At 38.5% G+C, this 22870-nt stretch overlaps 1 protein-coding gene across 1 annotated transcript in view; it reads left to right on the top strand.

Annotated features, from left to right (window-relative positions):
* LRP1B (LDL receptor related protein 1B) overlaps positions 1–22870 on the top strand; it is a 756289-nt gene that overhangs the window by 360804 nt on the left and 372615 nt on the right. The window contains exons 4-5 of the mRNA XM_087732714.1: positions 17846–17965; positions 19349–19477. Coding sequence (XP_087588840.1) covers positions 17846–17965; positions 19349–19477 — 249 coding nt within the window. The remainder of the gene's footprint in view (positions 1–17845; positions 17966–19348; positions 19478–22870) is intronic.

Below are 22870 nucleotides of genomic sequence, written 5' to 3'. Positions count from 1 at the left end.
GGTGGAGCACTGGGGACACAGAAAATGGGGAGTGTACAGCAAAATTAAAAACTTGGGAGATATCAAAAAGAAGGCAAGCCCCAGAAAGCTGGAAGCAAAAGAAAAAAACCTTCCTTAGACAGAAACGTCAGAATTTGTTCAGCCCTTGCCATTGTAAGTTGATGGGGCTGCAAAAGAACCATGAATAAATATATACTTTGTCTTCTTGTTTCAGCAGACCTTATTTTTTCTTTGTTTGTAGAGATGGCAGCTAAATTAATCATTTAAATTCCGATTTAGATGCACAAATTAAATGTTTTCCTGAGATATGGTGAACAGCTATAGCTCCCATTGAGCCAATACCTTCTAGCAGCTGGAGTTAAAAAATGCTCAGTGCTTCTGAAATTCAACTACTTAATTTAGGAACTAGATCAGATGAAGGATTTAGTTAGAAAATAATTATTTTCTTAAAAAAAAAATTCAAACTCCTCAGGCCTGTAAGTGCTGTTTTATATCTTGTTTGGCAACTAAGATTGTTGCTGAAAACAAGTAATAGCTGACTCTGTATTAGAAGTTGTATTTGTAAGTTTTTAGACTCCATCTCCAATCCTGGGCTGAAAACAAGACCTGTCTGTTGAAACAAATGCAGAAAAAGAGAGGCCCGGGTAATGTTCTCGAAGATCAATATAGAAATATAATATGTAATGTAACATGTAATGTGTTATATATGCTATATATGTATTATCATTTTATATAATGTAAATATATGAATATAACCAAGCCATAATAAATCAGTTACCAGTATGTCTTCAGCAGCCGTCATGGGTAGATGAAGGAAAATTTGACCCTGAGCCAAAAGAAAATGTGAGCAAACGGATCCGGGAGATACAAAGGTGCAGTGGGAATAATGAGTTCAAGGAGCAGACTTGAAACTCAAACTGCTTAAGAGTTAGTCTCCTACTCAGAAGCAGTATTATAGAGTTAAGTTGCCTAGAAATAATAAACATCACAATATCCAAAGAAATTTGTGTGTGCTTTGGGCTTCTTTGCTAAGAAAGAAGGACAGCACAGAAATGCTGCTTTGCTGTTGACATAGACCATCCCTTTCAGCTACCTGGCAGCAGTCATGGACCGATGAATTCCAACACTTTCTATATAGTGTCAAGGTAGCCCAGCACTTTGGAACAGGAAGAAAAAAATAGTTTGTGCTGATAGGCTTTACAAAATAAAGCAAGGCCTTTTCTAAATTTAAATAGAATTATTATGTCCCGGTTGTTAGAAAAAGTGAAGGTGAACTGTACACACTTAAATTTAGCTGCTGCTGCAAATGCTTTCCCAATTTAATTTTCAATTTCTGTTTTCTTCATGAAAAATTTAATTATGCTGCAACTATTTTAAATCATTCCCGCTTTAATTGCCTTTTTATTTTCACAGTAATCATCTATTCAGATTTTCTACTGTATAGATTGTACTGAAATTCATGTACTTAATGGCTTTTATTAAAAGTCACTAAATAAATAAAGGACTTTTTTTTTTTTTTTTTTGCTCAGCTACTTCAATTTCATCTTTAACTTTGGGTATACCTAAGCTTTTCCACTAGGCTTGGTAACAGGGAATAGCAAGAAGATCATTAAGAGCCATGTACCAAGTTTGTTTCACTGATGTTTTATGAATACGTTTGTGCATGTCTCTTCACATGCATGCAAAAGGACGTAGCTATCACCAATATGTAAACAGTACAATGTTTCAGGCACAAGTCCAGCAGTAATAATACAAATATACTGTAGGCAAGATGCTTGTATCCTCTTCTTATTTTAATATTACTTTTCAAGGAAAAAAAGGTGATTCTATAACTGTGAATTTCTTGTAATTGCTGTTCAAACTCCTAACACGATTGAATTTTCTAGAAATGATGGGAGTGCTTATCTCTGTGGAGAAAAAGTCTCTTGGAAGTCTGAGCATCCTCTAAGAAGTTCCGCTACTAAGTCAAGCGAAAAGGACATCTAATCCCAACTAAAGATGTTCCACAGTTGTAAAAGGCTTCCTCCCTTCAGAGAGCTCTTCAGCTAAAAGATTTTTGTTACTCTTGACAGTGATAAAAGTTGCTATAGATTCCTTTGACTGCATAACTAGTAACCTACCAACAAACAAACATGGTTCGGGAGAAAGGTTTGCTTCTTGTTCTTTGATCTGGTGAAGACTACAGGACATAAATTAATAACGAGACATTTTGTCCAATTTCAAAACCATGTTTTACGAGGGCAAAGCTCAATTCTTTATGAAAGTCTTCAAATGACATGCAAAATGTACAGCATACTGGAAACAATCTCCTGTAAGAAGCATTTACAGAGAAGTAAATGAATCTATTCTTCATTCTTCCAAATGAAAAGGTCTTTATCTTCTGCTGTGTAACTTCTGATGATATTACTAGACAGGAGAACCTTGTAACATAGGTCTTCAAAAAATAATGTTAACTATATATTATACAGTACTTATTCTGTATTTCATATCTAGAATATAATTAGGATGTAGACATAATTAACAGTATTTTAACAATATTTTTACATTAACAAGTTTTTACAAATAGTTATTTAGAACTATTAACTATAAATCTAACTTTTACTTATATACAATATAGAGAGAACAGTATTGCAATAATGTTAATATTATACTGTTACACTGAATAATTTTATTTCTGAGTAATCTAATTTTGCAAAAAATCCATTCTTTTGATGCTAAGATGCAAAAAAAAAAAAATAGCTACAGATATAAACTAAGGCGATGCATTTATTTGCTAACTTCCTAATTTGGATGTAGGTGACTCTGCTTACTGAGTCCTACATAGCTGGAGCATAATAGTTATTTAATGAGAAAATAGTCAGGTTCTCTGCCAAACTTGGAATGAGCCAAGAGCAACTAGAGTTACATCCGTCTCCTGTGTTTCTACTTGAAGAAGTTGTGAAAATCTACACTGAGAGATACTAGAGTTTTGCTATACTTTGTGGAGAGAATATATCAAAATAGAGTTTGACAGAAGTGGCAATCCCCACCAAACCTGTGCAATATTCATTGGCTTAAGTGAAGCACTCGGCACAGTTGGACTGTTTTCTAAAAAAAAAAATCAGAAGCTTTAGAAAAGGAAACTGGAGAAAAAAGAAACAGATGATTTTTTTTTCCCCTCCTTTTGCTTTTTTTCTCCCTCCAGAAGCCAGGGAAGAGCCGGGTTAACTTCTAATGTGCCAGAATGTAGTAGCCAAACGTTGAAGTAATACATGAAGCCCTTGTGTAAATACCATGGCAATTCCTTATTTATTCTCAGTAGCTAGAAATAGGGCTGATCTTTGTAGTACAGTTTAACCTCTACAGCACATCACCTGAGTCGCTCATTTTCGGTGTTATCCTTTGCAGCTGTGTGTGCCTCTAATAATCTCAGGCTCCGGCATGCTGAAATTGGCATTCAGAATTTTTATATCATGTTTTATTAACTTATTTATCAGCTTTTTCTGCTTACGCCCTGGAAAATGAAGCTAAAGGGGCAGGATACGAGGATGATACTTATTTACACTATCCCCACTAATAAAATGTGTCAATGACATCTCCTGTGAAAAACTGCATTTTTCTTTTCCTATACATGCAAAGGTACATACAGCTACATAAAAATATCACCGTTACCTAACCATAAAAACTACACGTGGCTGAAAAGATTCATCACTGGAGTATGCTACCTACCAGTTGTTTGATTTATAGGATGCTTTAAGGGAAGAGGTTTATTTTGGGCTCTAGAGGCTTGAAGGGCTTTGAAAAAAAGTCCTGAAACAACAGCTGGGGAACTCAGAATGAAAAATAGCAAATGTCATTGTCCTATGGAAAACAGTCAGTAAAAATTAAGCTTTCCTGTGTATTATTTGTGCCTATGACAATAGCATGTCTGGGCAATAATGATGCACAGTTTTGAGCAGCGGAGCTGCTGCGCTGGGTAGATCACTGAGTTACAAGTAAATGAAGCAATGAATGAAAAGCAATTCTTGTGCTTCTGTTGCTTTCAAACTCAGCAACACTGAATCAATTACACATTGCCAAAGGCTAAAGTCTCGTTAGTTGGGGAAAATATAAGAAAAGCAATAAGGAAAGATGAGTCATGGTAAAATGGCAGGAAATGTTACCATACTTTACAGTCTTATTGCTGATCATGTTTTCAGCTGGTGCTCTGAGTATATTTAGTTCTTCCAGAAAAGTTACCGCTAAACAGTCCTAGCTGGATGCAAGGTGAGATGACGGCAAAACACCAAACATACAATTGTGCCTCTCCTCCCAGACATCAGGAGAGCCGGTCTGAATCACAGTCATTTTCTAGGCTTTGGGATTCGAAGGTTCATATTTTCTAGCTTCTCTGAACGTCTGCATTTCTGCACGCTAACGTACACGTATGAGACGAGACCCAGATTTGTAACACTCGGATAAGTGAGCTGTTAAGAAAACCACTTGCAATAGTATTTTGAGAATTGGCAACTGTGAGTCTTTCCAGACAGCAGCAGCAATATACAACTCTAAGTGGAATTTGTCATGAATTGTGCACCTCCAATGGGGCAAGCACGCTCCCAAAGCCAACTTGCAATCCAACCCTGCTTGCTGCAGAGCAAAATTTAAACGTTCAGTCTCTTTAGTTGGCAGACACTGTAAATGCTGCTTGTGAAAAAATGTATCACTTATTCCAGTCCCTGCCACAGTTCAGAAGTCTATATGTCTGTCTCCCAGGAAAAAAAAGTAACAACTGAGTAAGAATTTTATTTCTTCAGTGTAATTTTTCCTTGCTACCAGTTTTTAATTCTCTTCTAGCTTAAAGTCCTTTCTCTTATCCTTCACTGGGTTTAGTTGTGCATGTAAAAAAAGTTCAGTTACTGAATCGCACGTTCAGTTCTCTGGGATCCGCTGTTATTCAATCCCTTTATGTAATTGATTGCAAGTCCTTGGCTCAGTTTCCAGGAAGGCACTGCCTCATGAGCCTGAGGTTTCTGCTTGGCAATTTTTTGAGGATTTTATCTGTCAAGTGAAGTTGTATTCATGAAGAGAAGCAATTTCTGAGGTACTACTTCCATGAAGAGGCATGAAATTGGACGTTGGGCAAAGCTATTATAGGTGTCTTTTATGATTTCAAAATGATTTAATTATGTTTTTCCGCATAACTGAGAACTGAGCAAAGTAAATAAAGATGCTAGCTTTTTTTTTCCCCCGGTATCAGGAAAAGTAATAATCTTTTGGCCTCTCTGGAATGTTTTAAAACTCTCACACCCTTCCCAGCTACATTGCCCCATTATATCTGCAGCACTAGTTGAGGCAACAGAACAAAGATGGAGGCTAAATTTGTCATTTATCTCTGCAAACTGTCATTCCAGAAGAGGACCAAGACATCTTCATGTGCCACATAAGGGGAACATGGCATTGCAACTGCCAGGCTGTATCTGCTTGAGGCACAAAGGAGATTATCAACTGAACTTACTGGGCCATTGGACTGGACACTCGGCATATATTGATATAGGAAAATACACAAATTCCTTGCTTTACATTGTTGGATGGCCCAGGGTCTTCTACACATGACAGCTCTTACACTCCACAGACCACTTGTGGCTGTGCACAATACTCCTCAACGTTATTAATGCTTGCGTGAAATGTCCTTTGCGTCCTGCTTTGCTCATGTAAGAGTCAGTCTGGCAACACTGCCATCCCATTTTCTTGCAGCAGTGCATTAAAGTGCCAACTAATACCCCTCTACTCCTTGTAGGCACCTTCTCCCAAATCTGGGATTCTTAGTGAGAGGGAGCGCTTGTAAATACCACCATGTCACAGCAGTCTGTGTGCTGTAACGCTCTCACTGATTTTATTTTTAATAGAGGCTTGATGTTTTAAAATATTTTTATTCTGATTCATAACATAATGAAAGACTAAGCAGCAATTTACTGTGAAGTCAGAACAGAGATGTAGGAGCTGGGAGCAGAACAACTCCTCTTATCCAGATGGATTTAGTGCAAGATAAAACATGAACTGTACATATGTTTGATACCTGATCCCAGAGCTCTTGGGCTCCGCTGTTCAAAGGTACACGTACACAGAATAACTTGGGATATTATCAATCCTGAACAATGGTATTTTTTGCATTTCTGAATTATCTTTGAAAAACAACTACACAGAGTTTTTTTCTAACGTGTACTACTGACTTGCAGGACACCTCATTTCCACAAAGTTTATTAACTAATGAAACTTGGTGACTTAGAAACCAGTACACTGTAGTTAGATAATTGGAGAAGTAATTCTTCTTAAAATGTATTGCTTAATGGATCTTTTTTCTTAAGCTGAGTACCCAGCGGAACAAGCAAACTAAGTGCCCCACAGCATAAATGTATGCTATGTCTCACCACAGCTGATCAAAAAATGATCAGTGATGGCTGAAAGGCTAAAAAGATGCTGAGGAGTATCAGGCAATTAACTTTGCCTGATTTGGGGGAATTGATAGGCATTCATGACCATTAATGATATTGTTTCTATAATGTGGGCAAAGGTGAGCCAATCGAAACCTAAGAAGATTTGCGTGACTTCCAGTGACCTCGTATGTGGCTCCCAAGTTGCAGAAAGCATCAAAAATATAACTTTGTTTGAACTTGCTGAGTGGTTGAAATGTTAGTGCCTGCAGAGAAGGTGTAAGGTCCAAGCCTAGCAGCCGCTATGACTGAAAGAAACACTTTCTATTGATTTCATTAGATATAGATAGCAGTACTGAAAATTGCAGTGTTAAGAATCTCAGCGGAAGCATTTTGTACAATAAAATTGACTGACGTTAGTTAACTGAGAACTGTTGTGATGATCTGGGTCTGTGGCTGTAGCACGTAGTATCAGTTGCTGTTATTTAAGTACGGGAGAGGGATTCCTGCTTTCTAGTGTCTTCCCTTGGTCACTGGATCTAAATCAGCCTTGGACCAGTGCAAGTGCTGCTCTTTACACCGAGTTGTTCAGAGCTACTGCAGAGGTCACTTCTTTCTGAGACGTGGAGGTGTTGCTGTGTGGCTGCTGCTTTGGCTTCACGAAGCCGGGAGGAAGGTTGCTGGCGTGGAGGGCCTCCCATAATTTCATTGTAATTAAAAGGTCAGTTAAAAACCTTCAGAGTCGTATTCTGGTCTATTTTATGATAAAACTCTGATTAGCATAAAATGGCAACAGACATTAATTTGGCAACAATGGTGTCAGTCATGAGTCTTCACTGATGAGATGTTACAAAGTTTTAGTTTAGAGCCTTAATAAAAAGATTTTCATTCTTTTCTGTGGCTTCTCAATCAATAATATTTCAAAACATAAATATTTCCCTTAAGTTTATAGGAAACTCTCATCAGAATTGCTTTCTGGACTATAAAAAGTGTTAAGATATGTAGTATGATTTTGGTACTGAAGTACATTTTAACGAAGGAGATTTTTCTTAATTCATGTGTTATATGATGCTATACAACAAATTCATATGAACTTTGTATTGCTTAATGTAGATGGATTTTAATACAATTGGTTTTGAATGAGATCTGCATGAGGAAGTTAGATGTTTCAGTCATCTACAAGAGAGTATTTTAAGAGAGACACTGAACAGCGATGATGACATACTGTGAGCTGCCTTCCCATTAAACAGAACTGCAAAACATGTATAAAACTACAGTAACAGTCACGCTTCTTCCACTTAGAAGTCCTTGTTATCCAGTGGCTAGCTGAGCTAAGGGGAATCGTATGCAGGAGTGTGCAGCACTGCTGAACTTACCCTAATGATGTAGTGGGTAACTGCTACAGCAGAACACTGTGGGGCTTCGATTATTAATTAATGTTTCCAGAGCGCTCTGGGACTCACTCAGTAGTTTTTAGTTGGAGGTTGTTGTATTAAAAAATTGCTTAAAATTATTACTTCTGAGATGACTTCTTAGAATGCATTCAGTAAATGTTTGATGTTACTGACATGGAGGTATGTGTGCACATAAGTATATATTTTTACAAACAAAAAAGCCAAAAGTATACAGCATTTAAAAAATGAATGCTGCAAAGATTCAACAGGGGTATGTTTGAGCACATTAAAAAATATCATCAGCAGAATGTGAAATAAGGCTAAGTATATAAATATGAGAGTGAACAAGGTCATTGAAATACCTGATGGTCAAAGTAAGTGATATTAAAGAAGCTGAAGTGGAAGATGTTGTTTCATCAGAGAGAAGCTTATGTATTACCTCTTCTAAAATTCATAACTTTACTTTTTCAGACAGAAGTGTCTGTAACTTAATTTGGTTGACCTCGTACCAAAGCACATGAGGAGCACTTGTACAGCCCATTACGATGTCCAGACCTTCCAATTGCTTTCAGTTTTACAAAATAACCAGTGCGAGGGCTATATGAGTATGCCATATTGGTCCTGTCAGTGTGTTATTTCTGCTCCACAATTGCTTGCTACTTTTCACATCCAAAGGTTAACTGTACAGAGACTTACAACAGCGCTTGTACGATAGCGTAGAACAGCATCATGTGGGAGTTTACATTTGAGTGTCTGTCAATTATGAAATTTAAATTCCTTTTTTCCTTCATTTGGGGAATATATCATGCATTTCCTATTCCCTAGTGTGTGACTTTTCTTTTTGTTGAATTAAGATACAAGAGCTAGCTCTATTTATTGCCTAAGTAGATAGCTGACTAGTGCAAAAGTCTCGAAGGTGACATGCTGTATGCTTTGCCTGAAGAAGTGGAGATTTACTGTGCAAGGATGAACAGCCTCCTGTGTCCTGCCAACTCTGTGCAGCTGTCACTGCTGGAGAGATGTTAGGGGTTAGAAGAGATGTGGGAGAGGGAGGCAATAGCAGCTTCCACAGGGAACGATCACTGCCCGATCTGCCTTCCCACCACCCTCCTGCCTGCAGGAGACGGGAAAGGAAGAGAAAGCACTTCCCCAGCTCTCCATCTTGACCTTATTCTCTTCCCATTGCCGCCTGCCCTCTGCAGATGGTATTTCATTGCGCCCCTTCCTCGTTGTACGTCTCAGGCTGCTGCAGGATGAAGTGATGGTAGCAGGTCTTTGCAAGGAAGGGACAGCCTGTAGGATCCACAGATTCCCTGAGGTTGGCAGGGACCTCTGGAGACCATCTAGCTGACGAACTCACTGCTGGAAGCAGGGTCACCTAGATCAAGTTGCTCAGCACCATGTCCAGTTGCGTTTTGAGTATCAAGAATGGAAGCTCCACCACCTCTCTGGGCAACCTTTTCCCGTGTTCAGCCACCCTCACAGTGGAAAAGTCTTTTCTTATGTTCAGATGGAAATCTCAGAAAGACTTTTGGTGGGAGGGGTATAGGGTTCATACGTCTGGATTGTGAATAATTAAAGACAGGCCTTAGTGAAAGGACAGCCTAGGAGAAGGAGACCTGCCTCACAGGGACAGACTCGTCAACTGTGTTTAGATTTCCAGAGCTCCCCTTGAGAAGCTTTCTAACATCCCTTACCTCCCCAAAACACTACTGAACTTTTTTCACACCAGACCCTGCTCTGCCACTGCCACCAAATTACATTTTTTTTTCTCTTCAAGCATTCTCAGGCACTGAAATGCGATTTACTTACAAGGCTGAGAAATCATGAGCTAACTCTGTGAATGCATTTTATATGACTAGGTCCAGACTACTGAGAAGCCCAGGTGGTCTGCTCTCTGTAGTTTATCCATTCTGCCAGTCTTTGTCACCATTCACAAACTTATTAATCACTAGTTTCACTTCTGGATTATTAATGAACATGTTCAGTATTGTCAGGCTTCATATCTCATTAGACACAACTTACTGATGATTCTCTGTAACCCAGTGAACCTGCTTCAGTATGTATTCAATACTGTGAAAATACCTAAAACTGTAAACTGATTTATATAAACTTAAACAAACACGTGTGTTCTTCTCATATGAAGGATATCTGTTCTTTTAAATCTATATCTTGTATCCAGATTAATAACCAGATAAATGAATCTCTTTAGTCATGAAATCACTTACCCAGTTTAAATTTTCCCATGTGAACTTCTCTTTTGCTTATGCTTATGCTTGTGTATGGCGGCCAAGGTATAACTAAAACAGCAAAAGGTCAAAATAATGAGCTATTTCCACTGGTGAAGCTAATATTTTACTACATGCCTACTACTTGCTGATCTCATCTTTTCAAGTGTTTTGTGCTGCTATGGTTGAAGAACACCACATAAAACAAATTGTTTTGAAGCTCAGCCAAATATTGTAGGTCAAGATTCAGGCAGGAAGAAATTTCAATAGTACATCCTTGAAAAATAAATTTATCCATGAACATGGTGGGGAGATACTGTTAGGTAATATTTTGAAGATGGATATAGTCACATCTGAAAAGGAGTGCTGACTGGGGCATGGATTTGGAGGATTTGATTTGCTTATTTAAGCTTTGTTCTTCCTGCAACATTCCTTCTTCCTTCTGACTTCATTAGGTTGGGGAAAAAAAGGAAACAAACAAAAAAAAAACTGGAAAAAAAATCTGTCTTTTTTAAGACAATATCTTGTTAATCACAACAAGCCTGAAGTTACCTAGCAAGACGTGCCCATTTTCACTGAACAATAATCACAGTAAGACACTTCTGGTTCTGAGCAGACTGACAAGTGCATTAAACAAGATGTGTAATTTTCTTGTAATCATAAAATAGACAAATACATTGTAATGTCTATTTAAAATAATATATTAAGCTGTTCAGCAACTGATTGCCAACACATAGACAGTGATGCGTAGAAAGATCCAATAGAGGGTTGAGATACATCAGGTAGAATTTATGAAGTACAACCCGCGTGCCACCGTGCTCAGAAGTGCTTACCTTGAGCAGACGCCTTCCCTATTTCAAGTAAAACTTTCTGCATCACTCGGTGTTAAGGACCAAGGTTTCCCAACGTGGAGACACCTACTGATGGGGCTGAACTCTGATACAGTATAGTTAAGGCAACTTTTTCTTATAAATGATAATGATTATGACAAAAGCTGGTGCTCAGCTTTTACGGGACAGCTTTGTCCTTATAGCACTTGCTTAGGAGGTGGGACCCAGGATTACCCAGCTGTGCCTTCAGCCTCAGGGGTATCCACACCTCACACCCCGTCAACCGTTCCCCCATAGGATGCACCAGTCACTACGTCTTATGGATGTTGAATCAATACTGTTATGAAAAAGGGAGTTTTGTGGGTTCAGAGAATGCACATTAGAGCATGACTCTGTTGCTTCATGATTATAGTAACAGCAAAGGGTGGAAATACAGCAATCTGTTAATATGTTTTATCCAGTAACTATTTTATGGAAGAAAATTCAGGAGCAGCCTGGTACCCAGGGCAAAGCACCATTCTCAAGCATCATTTCTCTGCTTATGTCCTAGAAATATTACTGTAACGCTCTAGCCTTAGGAAAAGATTCTGCGCTCTGGAGTTTAAGCAAATGGAGTTACCTAACAGCAGTTCAGGCTTAGACATCTAAGCTCTATGAAGGAAAAGGATTGCAGTTATAGCCAGGACTTACAATTTGCTTTAACTTGCTGTAGGCAGTTCAGGATGCAGGGTTTTTCAGTTGTCATTCTGGGTTATCGTTACCCTATCTGTGTATTATACAGAAATCCTGTACTGCCTAACAGATCTCTGGAGCTAGGCAGCTGGAGGCTGGCTTGCGGACCCTAACTGTAAATGTCTCAGTCCTTACCACGTCTAACTTAGCTAATTTTTGTAAATGGATGTTTATTTTAGTGGCTATTAAAAAACAACTTTAGTCCTGTATTTTCCCGCGCCTCCTAACCGTGAGTCAGGGAGCAGCAGTGGCTCGGCTGGGCGCAGGGGCTGCAGCTTGGCCTGGGCCGGCCATGGGAAACACCAGGTAGGTAGACGTTCATCCAAGCACTTGTCTAAGGGCAAACAGGAATCTTTTTCCTAGCTTAAAGTGTTGGTCCTCTTCTCTCCCCCCCCATTTGAGTGTAATGGGGCACATCTGCCATATATTGCATGTTTTTTTTTTTAAATTTGACTCCTTCTTCTTCTCTGCTGAAGTTTGACTGAGGTTACCCATAGTGGGAGTATAAGGATATGAATCTGGTCTCTGATTTCCATATCTCTTTTTTCAGTGGTATATCTACCATAACAGAGTTATGGGATGAGGTGTGTGACAAAGATCATTACAGTTTTGTCTTTTTTTTTTTTTTTTTTACGGTACGATAGTCAAAACTAATAAAACGACCAACAAATGTAAGATAAAAACATCCTGCATTATTTCAATCCAGCAATTGAATTCTATCAATCAAGCTACCCTTTTCTGTCAGAGAAGCAAACTGTAGAGCTTTATATTGTGCGTATAGCATCAACAATAACAAACAAGCAAAAAACTTAGGGTAGATTACATTAGAGTCTAATCTATAAAAGAATTGTACTTCAAAAACTTGGAAAATGAACTAGAAAAGAAAAATAAGGCTTACAGCATATGTGTGATAAGAATAGTCTAGACATCAGTGTATGAATATTGAATCATAAAAACCGAATGAATAACACAGTGATAAGATCAAGTAAATTCATGAAACACGAAGCTGCCAAAAAGAATACGAATATTTAAGAGAAATAAGAATATGTATGGAGTACAATTAGAAGACTAGTTCAGTAACAAGCTCCCCTAAGTTTTCCTTTGGGTATGTTCCAGAGACAAAGAAAAAAGAATTAGTCTTAGATCCATAATTAAAAATGATGTTTTAGCATGAGATAGTTTGTCCCTTGAGGAATATAGTAGTAGAAGGAACCTCCTGGGTCACGAACGTAGTTTCTGGTATTGCAGGGGCCTTTCCATATGCTGTCTTTCAGGGATCTATCATGATCCATGTCAAAAGCATTTATTTATTTTTCTGTCCCTGCTGTTCCCACTCAAAGAGGAGTTCCAGAACCTGATTATGGTAATAGCTAAGAACATTCTCATTTTCAGCCAGAATTTATTAATGGGCAATTTATACCCATTTGTACTTCTGCCAATAGCCCTTTAGCTTAAATTATCTCTTTCTTTGCTGCTGATCCTCTGATATATTCGTAGACAGCAGTCATAATTCCTCTTTGTTTTTGTCTCCTGGCACTAATCAACACAAAAATTTTCAGCCTCCCCTCAGATTGCAGCTCTCCATTCCCCTGCTAATCCCTGAGGCCATTCTCTGATCCTGTTCAAATCTGAGTTTACCCTGCAGCTATCCATCGGGGTGGGCACCGCCACAAACAGCTGCATCCTGGAAGAAAAGGACTCACGAGCATCCTGGGCCTTGGTATCAACCCTTTCCCTATGGGAAATACTTATCCCAGTGCTCCCAGTGATGCATTTCCCTTTTTCCCAAGCAACATTGCACTGGTAGCTCGTAGTCATTCCCTGATGAACTAGTTGTTCTTTTGTTGTTTCAAACTGTGAAATCCCAAACTGACAGCAGAAGCTTTGCTATTATTCCCTAAGCATATTATCTTGCACTTTGAACTATTAAACTTCAGTCAATTTCTTTTATTTACTCCAGCTCTGTATCATTGATGATTATCAACATTATGTAATCAGTAAATTTTAATTTACAGAGTAGTGTAAAGTTGTGTATACTCTCCAGCATATATTTTCATTACAAAAAGAGCAGTGTAGAGTTTATATATTACATATGTACTTAGGAAACATAATTGGGAACCCACTATAGCCAAAAGGCCTTATTATCATCCAACTGGCTCAGAAATAATGGCATCTAAATGCATTTCGCTGGGTAGGAATCTAGTTCTCTTTCATCCTCTCAGGAAAGGCAAAGCTAACTGAGGTATCTTCATAAATCCACTCTACTGCTTGACAATCCCCAAGAGCCAGAAAAGCTTCCCGTTTTAAGAAAATGCAAGCTGAACTGCTTTTCTTGTTAATAGAAACAGCCAAAACATCTAAGCTTGAGAACCTGGTGTGAACCTATTGTGAACCTCATGTCAGCTCAGGAGGAACTGACAAAAAGGATAGTCAGATCAATTGGTTAATCCTTTCATTAAAAAGTCATTCAAGAGATAGTTCCTTATATCATTCATCTTCCATGAACTATGATAAGCCATGTATTTCCTTGAACACAGAAGGAATAAATGAAGCCAGGATTTTATTACTATGAAGTCCTGTGGGAGCAGTTTGTCCAAGAAGCTTACAGCTCCTCTGAGTCATTGTCAAAGGTATATCACTTTAGGGGAGGTGAGATCAGCAGCATCTTTGCCTGATTGACTGCTCTCCTATGGGACTAGATACCTGGGAGTTAGAGGGATGTGAAAGTCAGGAAGCATAAGATTGACATGGGTGTCTTTGAGAAAGCAGGGTGGCTTTTGTGGTAGAGCTGGAGCACAGCTTTAGAGAGGCTCGTTCATGGGGATGTAGGGAAGAAAAAAATGCTGCCCTTCATGTCTCCTGTGGAAGAAAGAAAACACTGAACAAAATGACCTAAATCAGAGCTGGATGAATTGTCAGTACTCCCTGGGCTTGGAGAAAATAGATCCTCCTAAAGGCATTCACAACTACTTCTGCTGCCCTGTATTTCTGCAAATCTCATGCCTTGCTCTTCAGCTCCAGGTCTTGAATTGTGGGTCTCCTTGCGAGCTATAAAGCTCTGTCCTTTTGCTTTCCCTCAGTGCAGCTTCTTCCTTTAAATCTTCCCGCAGAAATACCATGCTTTGACAAATTCAGAGGTTTCTGTAGCTGTAATAAAAGTGGAAAGCTCAGTGATGCTCATTCTTCACTGCCTGTGTACTTTGTAAACCATTTCACTTTGAGAAAGGGAGACCAAAGTGGGTGCAGAATTTTACTCTGATCCGAAAGCAAGGGGGGAAAGAACAAGAAATTAGGGTCCCTGGCTTTTATCTCTTTAAATTTCCTATCTGGAGCATTAAAAATATCAGTGTTCACTGCTTCGTGATTTTTCTGTGCCTCCTCTCCTCTTCCCAAGAAGCCTGTTACAAATCCAACCAAACCATAAATGTATACACTGTCTTTCAATGCTTCAAACATTTCCAGAGGCAAGCAAACTGTTTTTTTTCCAAAGGTTTGCAGGATCAGTTACTTAAAATGAAGAAAACAAAAGAACTTTTAAAATAGAAGATATATTTACTTACCCTTGATGATAATGTATTTTTTGCTTTTCCACTTGTGGATTCCCCTGCCTGGTTTAGCAGATCTGGGGCACGAAGGTGTCTCTCACACAGGCAGTAAGAAAGCTGTTCACTGGAGCGGTGAATGGAGACAAATTACTGTTGTAATAATATGATGGATAATTGGGGGGGGGGGGGATATTAATTTGAAGTAGAAACGTGGTGGTCAACAGTGCTTTTTAAATGGATTTGTGGGAAAGTCTGGTCTGTTTGAAGAATTCCCAGCTGGCTGCCTGGCCAGCCCTCTGCCTCCAGTGACTCTGGAAAAAGTAGTTTTAGTGTAAAACTTGAGGCAAGTGATAGGTTGCTGCTTTTCCTAGCTGGCTAAAATGAGAGAAGATACTTTGTTTTTCTCACTGGTCCAGTTTTAACTGCCTCAAACCATTATTGAAAGTGGACCATGAAACGTGTCTTTTGAGGAAACAAATTTGAAGTGAGTTCATTAATTGATCAATAGGATCAGCCAGTATTCACAATGAAGTGAATGTAAGGACTTGCGTAAGAGAAGGAAGTGGAACACCTCCTCAGAGAAGCCCTTTCTAAAAGCATAGCAGATGGGATGAGGACGCCAATGAAGTTGTGAGAGACAGCGTGAAAAATAGGAAAGTGCGGAAGGAATGAGGGTTGAGATGTGTGACAAGAAATATTTTTGGCAGAAATGGTCTATCCACAGCACTTCAGTTATACTAACTGTAAGGAAAATGCAACCGTGTTGTTGTTAAAAGCCACCCACGTGATACTACAATGATTTAAAATCAATGAAATACAACAGTTTTTGTAAATATATGAGCAGATAGGCTGATTTTATTAATTTTCCCTTAGTGGATCTCACGTGGAAATTTATTGTTGCTGTTCTCCAGCAGCCTTTACTGGCTGTGTACTGGTCCCACTATTCTGGTTTAAGCTGCTGGCTGTCTGCATCCATTATGGAAAGAGTGCAAACAAGCCAAGTCCTGTTTGTGAGTCAAATAGTTATCATCCGGTAAAAGCTCCTGGCTGTATAGCATAAGGCAAATATTTGAGGAAGAAAATTATAGGTTGTAAAGGGTGGTTGATCCGTGTTTGCTTAGAAAATGAAATGTATGTGTCGATTTTGTTCAGATAGAGATATTAAATAAATAGATACCACCTAATCTGCCTTGGTTCCAGCTCCACACCTTGGAGTGCAGTCCCATTTTTGGTTACCTTTAGGGAAGTTTCCTGGTTTGCATTCTGTGTGGGACTTGTTCTTGGAAAGGTGCAATAGATTTAGGGACTGGACTAGAGACAAGAAACCAGCAAAGCATGCTACGGCCAAAAAATGTATTATCTTCCCATTCACAAGGGCACAAAAGGCAGAGAAATAACCACAAACCACTTGAAAAATGGGCAGGTTTAGACAGTGGATGGTTTCTCAGCCTGTAGGCAGTCTGTAGATTGTGTGGATTACAGAATTCTAGGGAGTGCCCTGGGATAATTACGCAAAACCTCTTTGGTTTTAGAATGGTTGCATTATAGTAAATAGTAACTTTGGGTGCCAGCCACATCCACTTTTCTCCCAAAATTTTAGCTTTGACAGTGGCAGACGTTCCAGAATTGAAGCCCTAGGGCTCAGATGCTGATGCAGACTCTTCTTCATATTCATTTTCATACTACTACCAAGTAGAACTTGGGATGAATGGTGATCAAATGGATTAAAACTGCTCACATATTGAACTACAGATTTCTCTTTTTCTTTAGGACATACCCAGTTACTTAAAGCCAACCCTGTAACAGAACCTTTCTCTGTCCATTTGCAGGTTATTTTCTCATCCTTCTGCATGTAGGTTTGAAAAATAGCTTCAGATCAACACATTAAGCTGTTTTCCTCAATCCTTTTCTTATTTTCCTGCAGGAAAAAATGTTATTACTCATTAAAATACAATTTTTTTGATCAGCAAAATTATTGATACATGTCATGCAGCTTGGGGCTGGGAAGTGTTTTGAGTTTTTTTGGTTTGTTTTCATGCTGGAAATCATTACAGTGTATATTTCTACAATATTTCCTCTGGTTGTTAGCATCACACCTTGTGCTGATGATATGTATTTAAGCAATAGATTCTATGAAGGACTTCAATAGTAATGGCATATACTATGTCCACTGTTTATCCAACACTACGTGTCCAACGTTAAATTGTTGAGCCAGAACGTATTCCCATTCATTGCTGTGAAGGTTATATGTGTATCAGTAAATCAAAACAAGCTTTAAAAAGATAGAAAATCAATTGATATGAGGAATAGGAAAGACACAGATGTTGAAACCTTTCTCATAACCTTGGCTGTTTTTTATAACTATAATCTAACTGTTGGAGCTTTGGTGTTTTTTTTTCCCAAATCATTGCTTTGACTGAAAATGACTGATGTGCAAAAAATGGATGTCTAAGCAGAGCAACAGTACACCTCGATAGTAAACTTGTGAGCAACTTTTGATAGAAATAAAATGCTGATTTCTACTTATTAACTTGCTGAAATGCAGTTTTCAAAGCAAGCATTTTGCAATGTATTATGTATCACATTTCCAACAACAGCTAATGTAAATAGTGGTGTTTCCTTCCTGAGACATGTACTTACATATATATAAAAGTTTCTAATGTTTGCAATTTAGGAATAATAAAAATGTTTAGTAACATTTTGCTTTAAATAACATTATTACAGAATTGCTACCCAAATGCCAACAGATGAACTGCCAGTACAAATGTGCCATTGCCAGGAATGGCACCAGGTGTTACTGCGGAGATGGATATGAAACAAGCAGTGATGGAAGAAGCTGCACAGGTAAACAAGACACATACTGTAGCATTAGCACCCAGGTGTCCTAATGGTTCCCTGCTGGCCCTCAGGGGCAGAGAGCCGGCGGTGGGCTACCAGCTCTGGCTAGCAGCGGGCTGGCCAGCACAGCCGCTTCCTCGCCCACCTTCAAAGATGTTCGTCAGGAATGAGCGTGGGCTTGTAGGTTTAGACAGGGGGAAAGAGTCCCCCTCCGAAACAAGAGTCAGCGCCTCCCTGCTGATCCTTTGGTGCTTCCGTGCCCCAGCGGTCGCTATTCTGAAGTTACTGGGAGGAAAGCATCCTCAGCCAGGCTGGAGGAGGCGGGGAGCGTTTCCCACTGCTCAGATAAGCTCACAGCTCATTTGTGCGAGCTGCTCTCCAGACCTCACTACCAGGAGACCCTGTAAAACTTGCAGCGTTTTGCCTTGTGCCCATAAAGTCACATCTAGATTAGAATTTGATAAATGAACACTCCTAGATCATACAACTTAGCGGGGAATGTTATTTTGGCGCAATTAATTGCAGACTGAAATTGGTGTTCTTTTCCATTTTATAAATATATGACTTCTTAATCCTCTATCCAGGTATTTGTTTCTTGTTTTATTTTTTCTCTTTTTATAAGCAGATTGGAGTTCTGTTGCCTTATGTATGTGCTCATTACCAATCACTCCTCTCTCCAAGTAATAGTGCTAAGCCAGATTCTTCATAAATATAATTTATTATAAGTTCTTTTGCTCTATGGTTGTCAAGTTTTGTGATTGAAAATATATCTGAGGAAATAATTTCAACAGCAGTTTTTTAAAACGTCAATTTATTACTTAAACCCTCAACCACTGTTAAATAGCATACCTTGATTTTATGATATTATGCCTATACAACCTAGTTAAGAAAATTGTTCTTTATATCTATTAGAGAAATATATAGGTTTTGATGTAGTGGATGATGGTTTAATGTAGAAGTTGTGACAGTTCATTTAAGGAACTATAAGACATTGCCAGCATAAATAGGTTGAGAAGGATAATAAATTGTTTCCTCTATTGAAATGTTGCTTCATTCATCGATCCTGATAACTAGTGGTCTCTAGAATTAACAAGAACCCAAATGTCTCCCTAACATGATGTAGACATTGTCTACTACTTGAACAAATGAAGGTTTAATCTTTCAAAATTAATAGCTATTAAACTTGAATGCTCCTAGCCTTCTATTTGGTTACTGGAGTAATTTCAACAGCCAACATCCGTGATAAGGTCATGGCTTGAGAAGGGAGAAAACATAAAGCATCATACCATAATGACTTAATGACTTAAACTTTTCTCTTAGAATTCTGATTTTTTGTTTAATTTCTTTTTTATCTAATCCTTAAACACGATCTCGTTAATGTCGCTTTAGATTTGAATGAATGTAATACATATGGAAGCTGTAGCCAGATGTGTACAAATACAGATGGATCATACACTTGCACCTGTGTGGAGGGTTATGTACTTCAGCCTGACAACAGATCCTGCAAGGCCAAAAATGGTAAGTTTTAACATCTTTATACCTTAATGAAAATATTTTGTGTTTTGGTCCTATCTAGAGGATACATATGGGACAGAGAGGAACACAGAAGAGGTGGACTTTCCTTCACTCTACTACAAGGAGCCACAGCAACCCTAGAAAAAACTTTTCACATATTACAATACTCCGAGGGAAATATTAGAAGTTATTATATGGTTATTATTAATTAAAGTGAAATAATCAATTCAGCCAAGATTAGAACAGTTCCCAGTTTTCCTGTTCATAAATAAATCAAAGATTTTCCTCACACAAACAAAACAGGCTGTTTACTCTGGGAAGACAAGGGAGATATTGAGAAGACAGAGGATATGATTGTGAGGTAATTGTACCCTTAGGATAGAAAAAGACATGAGATTGCGTTCTCCTTGCAATATCCCAAGAGGTGAATTTCGTGATATACATATTCACACTAGGCTTTTTGTTGCTTAGCGCATGTTTTCATTAGTAATGGTGAATTGGGTATTTGAGGAAATTAGTGAATTGTGTTTAATGAAGCGATATTGTGCACAGTATTTTCTTACTCAGCATATTGAATTAATTTTATATTTAACAAAAAAGTTCCTTAAGCAATTATTCAGCATCCACAATGATTCAACACCCAATTATAAAGCCATGTTTGTTATATAGTTTTTGAGTCTTCCTTTTTGTAGTTATTTTGCCATCAGAAAATAGGAAGGTCTATTGGGTTTCCTGAGGCTTTCTCACGTAAAGAGCATTGCTAAATATGTTGTGACTTGAGCACCAGTAAGAGTTACAGAATTTTTTACTGCTTGTACTGTTTCGTATTGATCCACACAACATAGCTGAGCAATTTTTTAAAAATCCACAGCAAAGTATTGTGAGATAAGGAAGTCCATATGAAGTAAAAATATTTTAATATTCTTCTTCCTCCACTACATGAAAATCAATAATGCAATTCTAGATCAGGAAATCCTCATGGTGCCAGTACTGGGCTTGAGATGAGCCTTTGAGTTTCCCTTCTTCGATCCTGCAGACCGTGTAACAACTGAGCGTTGTAGTGAGCTCTCAGTGTCTTGGTGGTGTTGATGAAATGAATCAGATTAACAGAGAAGAACTACTCCTCTTTCTTAATACTTCATCATGTTTATTTTATGGTAGTTTTTGTCTTTTCTGTTATTTTCAGAAGGGAATCGCTAGTCGGTCAGAGAAGTCACTGCAGGACAGTACAAATCAAGATCATGGTGCTGCAAAGGAATGAGTGTTGCTCATTACACTGGGTTTTTGTGTAAACACAACTTTTCTTTGAATTAATGCTGTATTAAATTATCAATATGATTTATATTTGGGTCAAATAGTTCATAGGGCACAGAGGTCAGAAAGACTCTTGGCACAGTAATGAAGGTGCTTTTATCGCAGAGCTCTGCAAGAGCTGCAATGACTTGTAATAGCTTATGTTGCTTCACTGGGCCTGACTTACAGTGTGGAAAATAGTGAAGTTTCCATGTACCAGCAGGTCGCTTCCCTACACCCTTACCATTACATTCATAGCTTCACTGGTCATACAAGGTGCTTTTCACAAGTTTCTGCCTTGTAGGATAAGGTTTCAGCAGGGACAAAAGCAAAGTGTGGCCCTGCACAAATAGACTGGTGAAAAGTATCTAAAATGTGTAATGGATCACAAGTCAAAAATGAGTCCATGTCATCTTGGTGCGCAGGGGAAGAGGTACTACCCTGGCATGTATAAATAGGATTATTACTTCCAAGACATATGAAGTAATCCTGCTACTTATTCAATGATGGGAAGTCTTCAGCTGGAGTATGACATCCAGTGAGAGGCATCACACAAGGCAGCTGTGGATCAATAGAACAGGATCCAGGAAAAAAAGGTGCCTAAGGAAAAAAAAAAAAAAAGACACTTAGAAAGATTATCAACCTTTTTTTTCCTTAAAAAGCCTAAAGAAAACAAGGATGGAAAGAGCAAGCTATCAGCTTTGTCTATATTTGACAAAAGTAGTTGTCAAATAGATAAAGAAAATGAGCTAAGAAATATTCTGCTCTGTGTGTAAGAGCTATGAAAGATAAGAAGCAGCAGTAGAGGTTTAGGTTAGATTAGGCATTATGTAAAACTTTCAATGTTAATAACAACAGATCTGCTAAGAATATGAATTACCATCCACGTTGAGATCCCAGATACGGCACCATAGGCAACACCAAACTGTCGGCCCTTTGCCATATCTTAGTTGTCTCTGCAAATTGAGCGGGAGGTTTCTGAATATTTACAAGTAGGGAAGTGGGGGACATGGTGGAGGCCCCGGTTACCGAAGGTGCCGAGCAGGTGACACGTGTTTGTGAGCATGGGTCTGGAGGAGCCCTGCCCCAGGGACGGGGACGGGGACGGTGGCCACTGGCGATCGCCTGCAGCTCTTGCACAGCCTTGGAGCCCATCCCCGCACAACCAGCTTTCCGCATGTGGTATGGTACAATTAGCAAAGAAGTTCACAGAAGCTACTTTTTTTTACTACCCTTCAGGCACCCAAATGCTTGGCTGTGAAAGTGGTAAGGTTTATCCCTCATTAAATTCTGCATTTTCTGCCTCAGCTCATTTAAATAACTTTGGAGCCGGAAACTTTTAGCTGCACAGTACCTTTGGGAAGGATGTTAAAATAGGTATCAAAACAGCTGGGGGCACACCGTGTTTTTTTCCAGACTTTTTAACCACTTTTCTTTTATGAATAAAGAAGCAGTTAATGACTTCTTCCAAGGTGCAAATGAAACAAAATATAGCTTTGCTGAACAGAGTTTTAGAACTTCTTTGTTTACCAAGTTTGTATGCCTATATTGCAAGGCCTGCATTTGATGAAAAGAATATTTAAGGAAACAAAATGACAGAATTGGAAATCTTTAGCTGAGGAAAAAAACCTCATCTTTCTTCCGAAAGTTCCTGGTATGTTTTAGGTCTGCATAGCCTTATAGAGAAAGAAATGCCACGTGATGAGAAATATCTGTCATGTAGATAAAGCAGGATGAACCGATAATGACTAAAGCAAAAAGCTTTTCCTGATATTTAGTAAACAGTCATCATTCTTAAATTCATTTCACAAGACAGTTTTCTTGTAAAATCTCACAGAACTAAATTTTGAGGTTTTAGAAATAAAGCAGCCCATTTGTGGGGCATATTGTGGATAAACATTGAAAATTAATTTCAAAATAAAATTGGGCTGCCTTTTATTCTACACTACTAAATATTTTTCAGACTTTTATACAATACATGTATTTCTAAGAGCAAAGTACTTATAATTTACAATGCGTACCTCAGGAGAAGGGTTTTTAAGCTGCTTGTAAACACTGAATTCTGTTTTTTATCCTTTTCATATCACTGTAGTGAATAAAAAA

Source organism: Nipponia nippon, unplaced genomic scaffold (genome assembly GCF_047370975.1).
Source record: "Nipponia nippon isolate SJK-2023a ecotype South Korea unplaced genomic scaffold, ASM4737097v1 scaffold_5, whole genome shotgun sequence".
Taxonomy (NCBI): domain Eukaryota; kingdom Metazoa; phylum Chordata; class Aves; order Pelecaniformes; family Threskiornithidae; genus Nipponia; species Nipponia nippon.
The sequence above is the reverse complement of the archived record's forward strand: the minus strand, read 5'-3'. Positions and strand labels throughout refer to the sequence as shown.